Source organism: Molothrus aeneus, chromosome 4, assembly GCF_037042795.1.
Source record: "Molothrus aeneus isolate 106 chromosome 4, BPBGC_Maene_1.0, whole genome shotgun sequence".
In the NCBI taxonomy this organism is placed as follows: domain Eukaryota; kingdom Metazoa; phylum Chordata; class Aves; order Passeriformes; family Icteridae; genus Molothrus; species Molothrus aeneus.
Window position 1 is genome coordinate 41241950 of NC_089649.1, and position 16248 is coordinate 41258197.

The window sequence follows — 16248 nt, forward strand, 5'->3', positions numbered from 1 at the left end:
GGGCCGCCCGCTCAATGGCGGCGGGCGGCGGGCAGCGGCCCCGGCGGTGATTCGGTGCCGGCGGGAGCGGCGCGGGTGAGGCCGGCCTGGCCTCTGGGCTCTCCCGGCGCGGAGAGAGGCGTGCGAGGCCTGGCTGAGGAGGCACGGGGTGGCTCCTCTGCTCTCCCGGAGCTCGTCGGGCCGGGCCCTATGGCGGAACACTGAGCCGCTGCGCCCTGCGGGCTCTGAGCGCTGAGCTGGGTACGGCTGTCCTTGCTGCTCCTGGGTGCGAATGGTGTAACCCAAACCTTGTCAGGTTTGCGCTGTTGCTTGAGTTCCTCTGCCTGCTGAAACAAATGTGCCGTTCTGGTACATTTACACTCATATTAAATGCAGTGTGCAGTTTTGGGCACAGTGAGAATGGTGAAGGGCTTTGGGGGGAAGGAAGCCATATGAGGAGCAGCTGAGGTCACTTGGTCTGTTCAGTCTGGGGAAGATGAACAGACCAAGATGAAAAGAGGCTAAGGAGAGATCTCATTGTGGTCTTCAGCATCCTTGTGAGGAGTCCAAGAGGAGGGACTGATCTCTGTGGTGACCAGTGACAGGACCCAAGGGAGCGGCCTGAAGCTGTGTCAGGGGAGGTTGAGGTTGAATATTAGGAAAAGGTTCTTCACCCAGGGAATGGCTGGGCACTGGCTCCCCAGGGAAGTGATCGCAGCACCAACCTGACAGAGCTCAAGAAGCATTTGGACGACATTGTTGAGTACATGGTGTACGTGGTGACTCTTGGAGGTGGTCATGTGTAGAGCTGGGAGTTGGATTAGAGATGATCCTTCCAACTCAGAATATTCTGTGATTCTGAAAAAATGGTGGTTTGTAAAGGAAATGGCCATCTAGAGTAATCAGTGGGGATAATTCCTAAATGAGCAGCCCTCCTCTTGATCTCAGTGAGCGAGATCCCCGTGGGTGAGCTGGCCTGTACCACAGCAGGACCACCCTCGGACAGGGTTTTTGCCCACCTGCATGGTGACTGTCCCTGGCTGCCCACAGACCTGCCTTGCGTAACAGTGCTCTGATGCTGAGGGCTGATTTTGGCTTTATCATCAACTTTCAGGTCAGTTGGTTTCATATTTGTACATTGATCTTCAGTAGCAGAAGTCAGATGACATTGGAAGCTGTGTATTCCAGCTTCTCATAACAGGTACTAACCTGTTTTTGCAGGTCTTATCACCGGGTCTGATGTATGGAGTTTTGCACTTGCAATCCTAATTTGAGGAACAGGTTGTCCAGAGGAGTTGTGGAGTCTCTTCCACTGGAGATACTCAGGAACTGACTGGACAAAATCCTGTGCCACGTGCTCTAGGATGAACCTGCTTGAGCAGAAAGGTTGGACTAGGTGACCCACCGTGGTCCCTTCCAGCCTGAGCCATTCCATGATTCTGTAATTGTAGAGGCCACTTCCTCTGCTAGGAGGGCAAGAAGAACGTTTGTTGTTGGGAAGATGAGTAGTGTTTGTTAATGTGCCACTCGTCAGCTCAACCTAAGGATAGCTAGGCTAATTTTCACTATTGTTAAGGAATTTAATGTGTTCTTCTAAGGCTGAATCAGTAGCTTGGAGAAAATCTCAGGGATTTATTTGCGTCAAGGACCATGAATTCTGCCATAGAACTATGTTGTATGATACATACCAGCCAGGAAACAAGTGTAATGTTATTTTGGGTAGCAGCTGATTTGCATGTCTCAGCTTCAGTTGTCAGGAGGTGTGCGTAATATGTTTTGTCATTATCATGAGAAGTAAAGGGAGAAGTAGTCTTCCATAAAAAGGGAAAATGAAATAGCAAGTTCTTAAAGTCAGTGCTCAGGAGACATTTTTCCAGACTCTCCATGCAGTCATCCTGCTGAGTCACTAACACTGAAGTCCAAACATGTTGGTGACAAAATTTCTTTCAGCCAAGTCAAACACAAATAAGTACTGCCCTTACTTCTGGTGGGACATAGGAGAGGAGGATGAAGTGAGAATTTCTCAGTGAACTCAGAAGACTGGTTTGTAAATGTTAATTGTATGTGCTCTAAATAGATGTGTTGTGGTATGGTTCACACAGGAATTGAAATTGCCTTGAAAAGACTTGACATGTTGGACTCTTGAGAGACCAAGTGTTTGGGCTGCAAGAACCATGATAGGTTTCAGTTTAAAGTAAGGGTCATTGCTCTTCTCCCAGGTTCAGGTATCCTCCCAGCTGATATAACTAGCAAGTTTAAAATTAATAAAGAATTATGGGGCTTCTCCTTTGCTTTCCTTTTTTATTGGTCACCTTGTGGGAGAATGCTGATGTAGGGATGTCCTTTTCACCCACCCAGTTAATTTACAGCCAGCAATATCAAAATGAAACTGAAAGTTCTGTTAGCACTTCTGAGAAATGCTGATTGCCTATAATCTAACTTTTCATTCCCAGAGAAGAAACTAAGAGCACAAAAAAGGAGTGAAGAAAATGCACAGGTCAGAAGATGGACAAGGGGGATAGAGGTAATATGTTTGACCCCTGTTGCAGAAAAAACATTCTGGTTTTAGACTTGATGCAGGCACTGACTATCAAGACATTTGCAGGCTTAGAACAGTGGGCAGAAATGTAAGTGTCCAGAAATGTCTGCTGTGGAAAACTTGGAGGGGGAAATGAGAGGATCTAAAATTTGGGCTTTGGGGCTCCACAAGAATATTTAAGTACTTAATTTGCCTTGTGGATCCAGCTTGTTAAATGTTTGAATACTTTTGAGTATGCTTATTTTCATTTTTATCTTTCACTGCAACCCAGGGGCTGTTAGGAGAAGCAGATGGTTGTGCTGGGCAGAACAAGAAGATTCCCCTTCATGTTTGCTACTTCCTGCCTCTCTTCCTCTGTTTCACAGTTTCCTGGCAGTGCTTTTTACTGATTTGCAGGTGTTCCACTTACAGATAATTGTACATATGTGTGTTTATGCTTTACTACATTACTCTGCAGCATTTGGATTCCTTTATGGGAATCTAGAAGCTTAAGGTTGCAAGATAGCAAGATTTACTGCATGGTTCTATTTCTTGAAAAGAGATAAGATTGCTGTTTTAAGGTTGTGAAAAATACATGAGCTTTTAAAGCAGGTGAAAGTATGAGTGATCAATAGCAAAGGTCAGCAGTGCAGAATGGAGCCCTCATTTTTGATTTCAGTTCTTTTACTTCAAGATACAGAGCTCAGAGCTAAAGTCCTGAAGTCTTAACTCCTCCTCTGAACTCAAATATTGTACTTCCCATACACTTAATTATCTCATTTGTCTCCCCAGCCACAAAGGAAAAATATTTTTTTATTCTTAGCATTTTTTTACTTTTAGTATTTTTTTACCCCTTACTGATATAATGTGCCTAGCCAACAGTTTGTATCCTTTCTGAGGAGTGTAATACCATTCTGTAGACAAAAATGAAAATTCCTAGGCCTTGTTCTGTCACTGTCTTTATTCTGTTGTGTTTATCTCTGATAGTGTTAATATGAAGCTCTTGTACTTCCAAAACAGTGTAGAGACATTTAATATTAAAATGAATATCATAGCTAGGTTGGGCATTGATTTGGAATATTGGCTACTCCCAGTTAATTAATAAATTACATTCAACAAAACCAGAATCAAAAGCAGTGAGGAGTACAGGATATCTTCAAATTAAAATTGCCTTGCAAATGGATTAATACTGATTTGACTATCTGTAATTGCTTTAGGAGAAATGGAGAGAAAATGGCAAGAAAGACTGAAGAAAGTGGAAGAACTAGCATCTCACTATGAAAGAAATCCTCTTCCTACAGTTTACAGACCAAGACTGTCCAAACCCTCTATGCCATCCTCTGTTTGGAAAATATTTTCTCGACAGGCTGAAGCATTTAATTATGTAAAAGCCTGTGAAGAGGTATGTTAGGTGTTAGGGAAATGTCTCTACTCTTTATATACTTCATCATAAGACTGACATCATTTAAAATTGCTGCTGGCAAGTGAAGGCTTTCTCAATTTACAAGATCTCTTTCCTCCTAATCCTGAAACTGCAAGTATTTTTTTTTTTCCTTATAGGTCACGTTGCACTGGAGGTCTCTCTAAGTTGAAGTACTAGTTCTGTTCTAACATACAAGTTGATATGTGGTGTTAACTTTGAACAGTAAAATTGCTTTTTGAGAACATTGTAGTGATAAATTTGCTCCTCAAGATGAACAAGCTGTCAGGGTGGGCAGGAGAATGGGAAGGTTAGTGAGAATTGAGTAGGAAGAAAGAGAAGGGAAAAAATAAGGAAGAAAAAGAGATAAAGAAGAGGCAGAGACTAAAAACAATACAACTCTCCAGTGGCATCTGAGTAGCAAGTTCAGATGATTAGAAGTTATTAGCCAAATAAATATTGTGTGAAAGGTATCCTCTGCTTTCAGTTTAACACTTTTTAAATCGATTGCTATTTTTAAAGAAAGTATTGTGTTTTTCTCCATACTTGTTTCAGGTATTCAAGTCATCCTAGCAGCCTGTTTAGCAAAATGGGTTCTCATTGGCTTGGCAGTAGTTTTTTTTTTCTATTTTCTTCTCAGATTTCCATTTTTGGATCTAAACAACATAATGTCTGAAGAATATTTGCCCATAAAGCTTATACGTCATGTCCATAAAGCTTATACATCATGTCCATGAGGCTGCTCCTTTCAAAACATTGTTCCTCCTCCCTTTAGATCCACCTGATACTGATCAGAAAGAACAAGAGTTTAAAGAGAAAACAGTTTAAATTACTGCACAGCAAAGAAAAGCTTCAAAGGTTTACCCATGTAACTGAAATCAGAACGGTGTTCCAAATTAAAATTAGATGCTACTGAGTGTGGAAAAGGATAAGTGATCTGTTTATAGTTCTCTAGTATTTACTAACCTTTAACTGATGCCAAGTAGGAACTTAGGAAGATTTAAACTGGTTTTTTGAATAAAACTAACAAAAAAATGTCAATGTTTTTACTTAAAAAGGATGTTCATGTATTTGCTTTGGAAAAGAACACACAGAGTGGACAGAGGTTTTACCTTGTGACAACATACAAAGAGCTTTGGTTTTATTACACGTGAGTATTGGAGCAGGTGCTCTGTATGTTACTAAAAGTTAGTGGTACACTGGATATCCTACCTAGTAAGAGCTGTCAGTGGACAGTATTCCCAGAAGCCATCTGCTGCTCTGAGTAGCACAGAGCTGGACTGGGTTACCTGAGGTTTCATCTTGGCAATGGGAAAAATCTTTACAAGGACAAAACAATATATTCTATAGTGGGTTTCAACTTTCTTTTGAGTAGCTGGTTGCCATTATTTCCTGTGAATTAAGTACTCTGTCTGTTGAACTGAAATTTATTAAGAGTAGATTTGCTTTTGCTGTCAGCTTTCCTCAGGGGATCATACCAACCCATGACAAAAACATACTTCTCTGACTAGTCATACACCAGTTTCAGTGGGCGTTAATGCAGGTGTCTGGAAACTGATTTATGGGTTTGCATTTGCATGATGTAGTTCCAAGTATTGACAATTCAGTCATGTACTGAACTTTCCCCCCTATTTGTTTTGCAATAAAACATTTGGCTGTGAAGTGAAAGAAATCAGACTCAATCTTTATACGTAAAACTTGATTTTTTTTTTCTCTGAAACTGATGATGGGATTATTTTTTAATTTAATTAGAAAAAACTCCATATAATCTCTTTGTTTGTGCTAAAGACATATGAGTGATAACTTAAGTTTTTTTACTGTAGTTTTCATAGTTCCTTGAATTCTCAACATTTCTGTATGTATTGTAAGACTGGGGGGGCGTGGGGAGGAGACTACTCTACAAAATTAATTCTAGGCCAGACAATCTTGGCTGACACTTGATGCTGGTGTTAGTTACAAATTTTTCAAAGCATTATAGGGCTACTACGTTTTTCACATATGGATGGTTGATTGCAGAATAAAATATATGGGATCCTTGTTTGCAACTGATAAGCATGTTTATCATGCTCATAATGTTTATCATGAGAGGCTGTGATTTGTTTTTGTTTCTCCTTAGTCAAGGTTGCAAAACAAGTCTTATGCATTGCTATGAAGTAATTCCTGAAAAAGATGCTTGCAAACTTTACTTTGATTTGGAGTTTTACAAACCAGCAAATCCTGATGCAGATGGCAAGAGTATGGTCATGAAGTTAATTGAGGTAAACTGGAGCAAAGTCATGCTGTGGATGAATATGAATTTGTTGTTAATTTAATAAGAAACCAAAGTATTTACCACTTTATATTGATTATGCTATAGTAAAATTAAAAGAATTGCAGACCCAGTGTAAAAGTAAAAATCCTATTTTAAATAAAGCAAGGGTTTGATCTAAGAGAGACAAAAATTTAATTGAAAGACAAAGAATGACAGCTGTTGGACTGTTTGTATTCATGGTAGGTTTACTGACATTGGTAGATTTACTTTTGAAGATTGTGTTATGTGCTCTGCCACTTCAAAGCTGTAAAACTGAAGGAATGTTTAGGTACTCTTTAAAGTAGCATCAATAAAAGTTCCATTCATATATTCCTCAGTTCATTCCCTTTGCCTAATGGTGCAGTCCTATATCAAGGCTTAGATGAATCTCTCCTGAAAGTTTCTTTAGATGACAGTTCATTATAATTTAATTAAATGATGATGTAGAGAGCATCATGTGACTGCATGTACCAATTTGATACCTAAAATTAAATACCTTTGCTAATTATAAATTTTTATTAAATAGTGCAGTTTCCATTTTATTGCAATTTTTTTGGTAAATGAGCTCTCTGCAAGTTCAATATGGCATTCATATGTTTTTAGAAGAATATCTTCTGTTTTAAAAAGATCTAATTGTGAGTGGATGTCTGTTTGTGAGACTTCTGTCACCTACATGTCTCTAGCTAGAAGTGAACAAAAGTAAAAGATTATTGAGGTAATTCCTTCATAAAGAACCCTTCATTGATACAGAATCTGGAGGGGTTTGTCCATTGTGGATTTCTGCTCTGAAATTTAGAGATTCCTCAGGTTAAGAAGAGGATTTTGGATTTGCTGGGTGGAGGATCTGAGCTGCTGAAACCCAGAGCTTCCAGATCTTTAGGTTCTGAGTCCGAGTCCTAAACATGAGTAATCAGTAGCTTGGTGGTTTATGAAAGGTTTTTTTAGAGCTAATTTAGAGTGAAATCTGTTTTCTGCTTAGTTGTTGTTCATTGGGTGGTACCAATGAATTAGCTAAATCATCACAGTGAATTATCTCACCCGTGCTGTGTATCATGACAGCCTCCATCTTCTACTCCTGTGAGTCTGCATTGCAAACATTGTCACTGTGGGTGTGAACTGCTTGGTGGTGGAAAACAACCTGCAGGGTAAAGCCTCCTCACCAGACTTTGACCTGAGAAACTGGAACTCTTCTCAGCTTATCACTGTTAGTTAAGTGTTAAGTGACTTGCATGTTTAAGGAAATAAAGTCTATGTCAAACTTGGTTAAAACTTGATATAGGTTAGTTTGAATAAAATTATTTGTATGCTCAAAATGAGGGAAAAAAAAAGAACTTGAGAAAAATGTAGAATCTGAATTTGTATTAGGTTTTGTAGATAGAACTACTAGAGTAAAACAACATAATTAATGTTTATAATTTCAGCTTGTTAGCCAAAAATTAAAAGAATTTTATGATGTAAATTGTTCATCAGAAGATGTCTTGAACTTGGATTCCAGTACTGATGAAAAATTTAGTCGGCACTTAATTTTTCTACCCCAAAAGACTGTATTTAAGGATAACACTCATATTGGTAAGTGTGTTATTTCTCTTACACCTAGAAATAAAAGGTGAGGTTTTGACTTTATACAGTGACAACTCCCATACAAGTATTTCTTTTAATGGAATTATATGTAGAAACAAATATGTATTCCCAGCATACACATAATTACTCTCTATTTCATTAAGCCTCATTTTTTTCTCATCTTCTACTTTCTTTTCCTATAATTAGCGTGTGTTTACACGCTAATTATTAAGTAACTTTATTATTAAGGATTACACGCTATTATTAAGTAACTTTTTTTTGTGCCTGTATGTTTTATTTACAAAAATACTGATTTCTATGAAACTGGCAAGTCTATGGCTCCTTAATTTTCAGATTAATGTCAGTCTTAACAATTAAAGCTGCTGGTTTTTGCTCTAAGTACAGTTAATTTCTGCTCAGCACATTGTCAAAAAGGCAGGAGAAAGATGATTTCAAGCCACCTGTGCATAAACATGCTTAAGAGAAAGCTGAAAGCAATTTTAATTGTTTACATGAGTCAGGATTTCTCAGATATGGAAACTCCAACACAGAGAATTGCCAGTTTAGGCTTGTCTTGACTCATTTGTGTGGCCCAGTAGTCCTGTAATGAATTATGAGGATGATTTTGATGCTTGATATGCTGAGTGATTCTGCTGAGATGTAGCATGGGAGGAACAGTATTTCATATTCATTCATGTTCCCCATGGAAGCTTCATCCCACAGTGCAGAATCATCCTTGCCAGTATTCCTTCCACTTCATAGTTTTTTCCCCACATCTGTATTTATTATCTTCTCTTGCTTTCTCCCTAGAACTAATTTGGCCATGGTTTTTATTTGTCTGTCTTTGGTTTCCATCTAGCAGAGCCTGGAGTTACAATGGGAGTTGAAATACAATACTGGGAGTTGGAAAAGTCATTACAAAATACTTCTGTAAAAGTAATTGTTTGTTTGAGTAAGCTTTGGTCAATCTCGTACATCAGTAAATACAACATTTCAATCATTCTGAAAGTGAAATTAGGGAAAGCAATAGTGAGGGGACAGTCACAAGCTTTTTAGAATCCTAAAGCTGAGCTTGTTACTATTTAAGTTTTGGGGTTTTTTTAAGCTGTTTAGTACAGATTCTTGTGAGGCATTGGTTTCTCAGTCACTGGCCAGAACCATTTTATACAGTGGGCTGGTCATAAGATTTCTTTTTAAATATCCAGAAGGGCTAAAAAATCCCTGAACTTCAACCACTTCCATCTTGGCTGTTTTGAAAAATGTTTGCACAGAAACTCTCTAAGTTCTTTCTTGACTCATAAATGACTTCTCCTGCTTCTGGCCTTTTTGGTTGTTTTTAAGGTAACTTTGTGAGAACCATTTTGCAGCCTGCCATAAGATTAATGCAGAGTAGGGCTGCTGTGATTCCAACAGAAGAAGCAGGGAATGTTTTCCAGTGTTCTGCAGGAGCTGGATTAGATGGTTCTCTTACAAACCTCCCAGCTGTTGAAGATGATTCTAAAGACAGGCCAGCCATTGCTCATAAAACAAAGGATGTGGAAATGCCACACCAGGGAGAAAATTTGGATTTTTCCTTCCTAATAGTAAACGATAAAGAAGGCAACAAGCAGCTTTTTGTGGATCTAGGTAAGTATAAGTGTTTTTAAACCCCTTTGGAATGCAACAAAGGTTAAGAATGAAATGTTCCTTAATCTTTGATTAATGTTGTCCCTATGGTCAGACTTGAAATACATGCTGAAACTGCCATCATAAGTGCTGTTCTTTAAAGGAGCCTTAGATTCATGGTCTATGCAACTTCTTATATTACTACATTTAATTATTTTGTTCTGAAGTTTAAAGTGGTTCTTTCCACACAAGACATTTTTTTTCCCTTAAGGGCTTAGTGCTCCCATTTGGATTGAAAGAGGATAGCGTGTATTGCATTTTTGTTATTTCAGTTAAATTAGAAGCTGCTTAATAAAAGAAGTCATCTTACAGGCACAGCTTTCTGTATTCTTCTACTTGTATGAATTGAGCCTTCTTTCCCTGTTTGGAATGGCAGCTGTTAGCTTTTAGTGATGAAATAATAGAAATTTTGGATTGGGCACTTCATGGCCCAGCTGGGCATAGCCTATTCATGGTATTAAAATGTTACAAATCTCCAGGAGCATAACTCCCATAGTCAAAATAGAGTTTGAAAGTTCCATCCTCCTTTAACTCCATATCTTTTTTTTTTTTGCTTTTTGCCTTATCTCAGGGAAATGAAAATAGCTTAGCACGCTTTTGCACAGCAGTGTGTTACACGTTTCAGGATTTTACCTTGGGCTTTTTATTCAGACTCTTCTGAAGAACTTCCATTCCTTCAAATTCTTCTCATGGAATTCAAGATCACTTTTATTGTGGGCCTCTTCAGTATGTCTGATCTATTGAAATGTAATCCCAAAGTTGGCTACAGTAGGCTTCTCTGTTACTGAGTCAGAAAGGTTACTTTCAACTACTGTTCAAAATTTCTTCAAGCATATTTGTAAATGGAATTCAAATCAAAACCATTTGTTTCCTGTCTCACTTTTTAAGAATTTGATGTTAGTTTCCCATAATTAACCATCCTCAGTATTTATGCTATGCACATTACCTCAGAATTGGAAAGCTAAAGTCAAAATTGCTGAACTACTGAATTATATAATGAGGCTGCAGTGACAGAAAGCTTTGTGGTGTTCTTCTTGTATGAGCTCTCTAAGGGCTTTTCTCTTAATGAAAGTCAAATGCAACCTGCAAATAAAACTCACCTTCTCAATTAATTATTAGATAGATTATGCCATGTTAAGATACCTGATTGTTGTTTTGTTGTTTGTTTTTGAGATTGGAATTAAGCTTTCCCTATACACGTCTCAGAAAAGCTGTGAAGAAGTCCACAGAAAACAGAAAGGCTGATTAAGTTCTTTCTGGTTAAAATAATTGTGCAGCTTTTTGGGCTCAGTTGTATTTCACAAAGTAATTGTGAAAGAACCAATTTGTTGTACTGAAGGGAAACTTTTAACAATTCTAATGTCAGAATGATTAAAATGCCTGTGTAGAGGTGTTGAGCATTTGCCTTAATTTGTAACATAAAAGTGTACGTGTGTGCATGATCTTGCTGTGTTGCATTTCTTTTATGGGATGTGAGCTAGTCAGTTTTTGTCCATTCATTAGACTCTTAGCTGGACCTAAGGAAAATGGTTTAATTTACAAGTGCTCAGTATCTTAATTCCTAGCCAGCACTGCTGTGGTAAGAAATATCTTTTTTCCTGTAGGAGTTTATACAAAGAATAGAAATTTCCGGATGTATAAGTCATCAAAAGCAGGAAAAAATGTGATTCTGAAGATAGCAGAGGATAATAAGTTTATCCCCAACTGTGAAAAGGATGTTTCCTTGGAAGAAGCATATTTTCTTTCCTCTTTAATCTGCAACATTGGGTAATTACTTAATTCCAGTCAAATGTACAGTATTTTTAAATATCTATTTTAATGATAATTCTCCTGTAGCAGTTATAAACAACTATTATGAATAAGCAGTTATTCAATTAACATTGTTACAGTGTAATTTAGGAGTTCCTAGTAGAATTTCTTGGTTTTGAAGAAAAAAAAGTCTTGGCAGTCATTATTTTGTTAAACCTGCCTTCAAATTTGTTACAGCCTCTGAATTGTGCCTCATTTCTCTATACACACTCAAAATGCCAAAACATAACCATTATTAAGTTGGTCAGATTCTGTGTAGTTCTGGAAGCAAAACTTAACAGGTTTCTAGTCAGTTAAATATGAGAATTCTGAATATTTTTCAAAGTAAGATAAGAAATAAAAGGGTTTCTGTCTGTGTTTTTTGCATACCAGATTTCCCATTTGATGCAGCCCCCTCTGTAGGCTGGGTACTTGTACAGACAATAATCAAGTTTTCTGTATCTAATCTAAACCTCTGATGTGTCATACCTTATCTTAAAAAGATCCTAATCATTGCTGTAGCAGAAAGGTTAAAATAGTATTAATATATTTATTGAAAACATGTATTTGTTCTGACTTCAGGTTTTATAGCCTGAAGTGTTCATTATCCTGAACTGATGCCAGTAAAGCACACAGTGTATTCAGATCATAGGCATCAGCTGAATCCACCATAAATATGGATGAGAAATTCTGCTGTGTTGAATTCAGACTTCTGTTATCATCTGGCTTCCAGTTAGCAATATGGCAGAGAAAAACAGTTCATTGTAGAGAGAGGGGAAAAATAAAAAGAAACCTTCCAAAGGATATATTTGCATCAATACTACATCTAGAGCCCATCCTGCTGTAGGAGTGTGGACCAGCAGTTGTTAAATGGGTGGGTCCTGGGACTCTGGCCAAGAACCAAATGTTGCTGCTGGGGAGGAGAAACCCCTGTCCTGTGATGGGAGTCAGGGAAACTGCCAAGGCCAGAAGGGAAAGTGCTCCAGGAACAGGGAAAGGTGCACAGTGAATCACAGGCTGGTCAGGGTTGGCAGGGACCTCTGGAGGTCTCCTGGCTCACCCCTGGGCCCAGGGCTGTGTCATGTTGTTCTACCCTGTGGGATGTTACAGGGAGTTATATTGTACTGTGTTATGCTGTAAGAATCTTACTCTTTGTATTCTCCCCTTCCTTTAGAGCGATTGATGACGTAAAAGTTCTGTCATCTGGCTTTTCAGAGGAGGAGAGAAAAATGTCTGCTTTTTTAAACAGTAAAACTGCCAGAAGCAGCAGAGGTACCTCAAGCCTTTTCTACTGCATAGAAAAAAAAATACTCTTAATGTAGATGTTGTGTGACTTGTACACCTGGTAATTTCTGGGAGGGCCCTTCTTCAGCTGCCTTTCTGCAGGAGGCAGAGTACATCTGCACTGAAGGATGCTCTGCAGCACCTGAATGCCACTGACCCTCCCTCCTGTACCACAGCTGTCTTGCTTTGTCCCAGCTCCCTCTGCACCTTGGGGATGGGGGTGGCACTTTAGAGACCTACAAGAAAGCAACAGTGGCTTTCTCCCTGGTTTTATTTAAGAGTGTGATGTGATTCATGTACATTTTCTACCTGTGGTCTATATAAAGTGTAAGTGTTCCAATGTCATATTACACTGGGGAACCCTCTAACAGTGTGTGTTTGTGGCCTTTGGTTTTACAGATCCCATGGAAGGTTACCAGGGTTCGCCATATCCAGAAATCGATAATTTTGTTCGTTCCTTGGTTAATAAAGATGGACTACAAGGAGGTAAAGAGACCACCTTACATTTACAAATGAGTCTTCTGCTGCACTATTTCTAAAGAATTTAAAGATTTTGGTTTTTTTTCCTCAGGGATAAGACAATGGAGTTACTTCTCTCTCAAAGAACTACTTATTTATGATATTTCTGGTTACCGTTGGTGTGAAAATATTGGAAGAGCTCACAAAAGTAACAATATAATGTATGTTCTTTAACTATTCAGCTTTAAACAGCTTTATTTATTTTCCTGATCAACTGTTATTCTCTAGAAATACTGAAAAAACTCTTATGGGTAGAATCAGCAACTGTTACAACTTCTGCTGTCTTGCTCTGTGGGGATACAATGTTTTAATGACAAAAAAACCCCCACAAAACCAAAGAAACTATTTATGCCCTCCCCAAGTCTACTTTGTGATAACTGGACTTTTATTTCTACTAATTCTTTGCAGTAATCTTCATGGTATTTAAAATATGGCCCCAAAGATGCTAACATAAAAGTCAGAGTATATTAAAGCTATTAAACAATACTATGGTTTGATACTTCCCAGCTAGGAAGCTGAAAAATAAGAAAGCAAGCAGATTGCTTTTAAATTAATTTACAGTGCTTCTTAAATGACATTCTTACATTATTAAAATGACTCTGTCATTTTAACAATTGAGAATTGGTATTTTAGAATGGTAATTCCTGCCACATGAATCAAGATAACTTTTGCTAGTTACTCTACAAGGACTCAGACTTCCCATAATTTTAGCAAAATAAATGACGGAAAGTCAGTTTTTTAGATTATATTAGAATTACGGTATATAATTAGTATAAATATTTTAACTTAGAAATAATTTTATGTAACATTTGAAATCACTGAAACATAAGGAATGTGTTTCTGAGAAAGAAAGATATTCAAAAAACCCCACAGCTGGATGAACTTGCTGTTTCTCAAGTGAGTTGCTTGAAGTTTGGTGTTTCTAAAGCACAGTTGAAAAAGCTGGGTGGCCTTATCAGCTGACAGAAAATAGTGATTTCATGTGGCTTTTATAATTTCATTATCTGTAACAGCAGCAGCAGCAACAAAATCTTATCTTACACTTAAGTCCCATATGCTAATCTTAATTTGATGACTTTCCAAGCTTAATGTAATGAAATTGACTAAATTTCACTTTCAATGTTAGTCTTAAAAATTTATTCCTTTAAACTTAAGAAATCTGAAGTTTTCTGAAAATTCTACAAAACAAATGCGTAGTAAGTATGCCAAGAGTATGAAAGCAATGTCCCTAGCTGAGGACAAACAAAACCTGTTGATTTAGTGTTAGAGTTTCCTACCATATGAATTCACTTCATTTATGTACTGATACTAAAAAACAAAATAATTTCCTTCTTAGGATTCTGGTAGATCTAAAGAATGAAGTCTGGTATCAAAAGTGTCACGATCCTGTTTGCAGAGAACAAAACTTCAAATCACAAAGTATGTAGCCTGTGATCTCAATTATACTTAATATATTTTGGAATGTTAACTTTAATTAACGTCTTATATTTGATTTAGGTTTTCCATTGCCGCCTGGGATATGCCTCCCATCTCTTTTCAAAGAGGTACGTTTTTGTCCTGTTGAGATGCTCAAGTTCTTGTGAGGCTCTGGAAGCCCTTGGATAATCCCACTAACGTCCCAGTCTGCTGGGAGAGCTCCACACATTGTTCCAGTGGTATAGGAGAGGTTTCCAGAGCAGCTGTGCTGGTGTGGTAGCTCCATATATTCATTTTTAAGTTCTGCAGCAATGCTAAGTTACTGGAATTGTCTAACTTCACCTGGGACTCAAGACTTTCTGTTCTGATGTGAGCAGCAGTTCTCAATGTCTAAGCCACAAGGTTGCTCCAGGTGCAGAACAGAGAAACTGCCCAAGTTTAGATCTGCTGCACATGTCTGACTTCATGCAAAGTAAAACAGAACTGGTTCTGGAACACTGGAGTCAGTCAGAGCCAAATGTAAGGCAGCAACCCTTATTTCTGAAATTCATTTATCTCCACTGTAGTGTACTAAAGCAGCAGATTTCCCCAGACAGACAGAATATTTAAACTGACCTGATCCTGCACCTAGACTCTGGGTGAACTCCCTGAACAGACGAGTTTTTCCAGTGCTTAGGCACTAAGAATTGATATTTTTTCAACATTTAAATTTAACTATACAGCTCTAAATATCATACAGCAGAATGGCATGTTAAGCTCTACTCAAGCAGCTCAATAGCTATTCATTTTCAGAAAGTGTCATTTAACTAGATTTTTCAGGTCCTGACAGTATCTTTGAACAGAAACTTATCTTAGTTTTAACCTTGTGTTATTTTATGAAGCTGTATTCAACAGGCTACTTGTAGGGTGCTAGAAAAACAGTGGATTTCTACTCCTATTAAAATAGGCTTCCACAGGTTAATGTGGCTATATATAATATGCTGGAAAGTCTTGCAGTGTTGGCCAGCTTTCTGCAGTGTCCATTCTGTGTGACAGCACAAACTCCAAACTTGCAGAGCAGTTGAAGGTATCAAGAGTATTTGCATATGAAATGAGTAGTGTTCTTGTTTCTCAAAGGAAAAAGAGTCCATGCTAGTGGATGACAGGGGGCACACAGAAGGAAAAGTACATCCACATTCTAATGTGTCAGAGTTGTCAAAAAGCTCAGTATCCCCAGAGAACAGCTGGTCTCAAGACTTCCTGTTGTCAGACAGTGAGTGGGAAAACACAAGTGATGATGCCTGTTTCCTAGAAGCTGCTGAAGATGTGGAACTAGCTGAGGCTGCAGATGACAGTCTGAATTATGCCATGGAGGAAATCCCAGATGAAGTTCTTTTGGAAGCTTTAGGGAAAGAAGACCTCCACACTAAAGAAAGCAAGTAAGCACAGGCCTGGCCAGCAGTGAATGACACTTGTGTGGCTCATGTTGGTGTGAAAGGTCCTGCAGGGTGGTTCACAGGCACCACTCCAGAGCTGCAGGACAAAGAATGGAGTGCCTAGGTGAACTTCAGCAGGCGTGAGGAGATCATGGAAGGTTACGTGGGGGCTGAAGAGAACTGGATTAAAATATTCATTATGAATGCTGCTCCAAGCTTAGCACTTTTAACGCTCTTTGCTGTACAGTTTCTGTTTTGTTAGTGGTACGTCCAAGTTTTACTGAGAAGCCAACAAAACAGACTTCTTATTTCCATAAACAAGATTAAATTATTTATTTCAAATGCAAATTTAATAAAAATATTTCTTTATTCATCTTTGTTGAACCAGAGTCTG

At 38.3% G+C, this 16248-nt stretch overlaps 1 protein-coding gene across 6 annotated transcripts; it reads left to right on the forward strand.

Annotated features, from left to right (window-relative positions):
- The first annotated feature begins 15 nt into the window (after positions 1–15).
- On the forward strand, positions 16–16227 carry PRIMPOL (primase and DNA directed polymerase). Of its 6 annotated transcripts, none has more exons than XM_066548321.1 (14): positions 16–295; positions 2433–2503; positions 3715–3899; positions 4976–5067; positions 6034–6175; positions 7629–7776; positions 9109–9393; positions 11037–11199; positions 12395–12492; positions 12904–12990; positions 13076–13184; positions 14360–14442; positions 14521–14567; positions 15556–16227. In XM_066548321.1, exons 2-14 carry the CDS (start codon positions 2485–2487, stop codon positions 15859–15861), a joined length of 1764 nt encoding a protein of 587 aa, XP_066404418.1. In that variant the 5' UTR covers positions 16–295; positions 2433–2484; the 3' UTR covers positions 15862–16227. The 6 variants fall into 6 exon arrangements, with proteins under 6 accessions (XP_066404418.1, XP_066404417.1, XP_066404421.1 ...); XM_066548320.1 differs by having other exon boundaries at positions 16–240; XM_066548324.1 differs by having other exon boundaries at positions 16–240; positions 15731–16227.
- Positions 16228–16248: the final 21 nt, after the last annotated feature.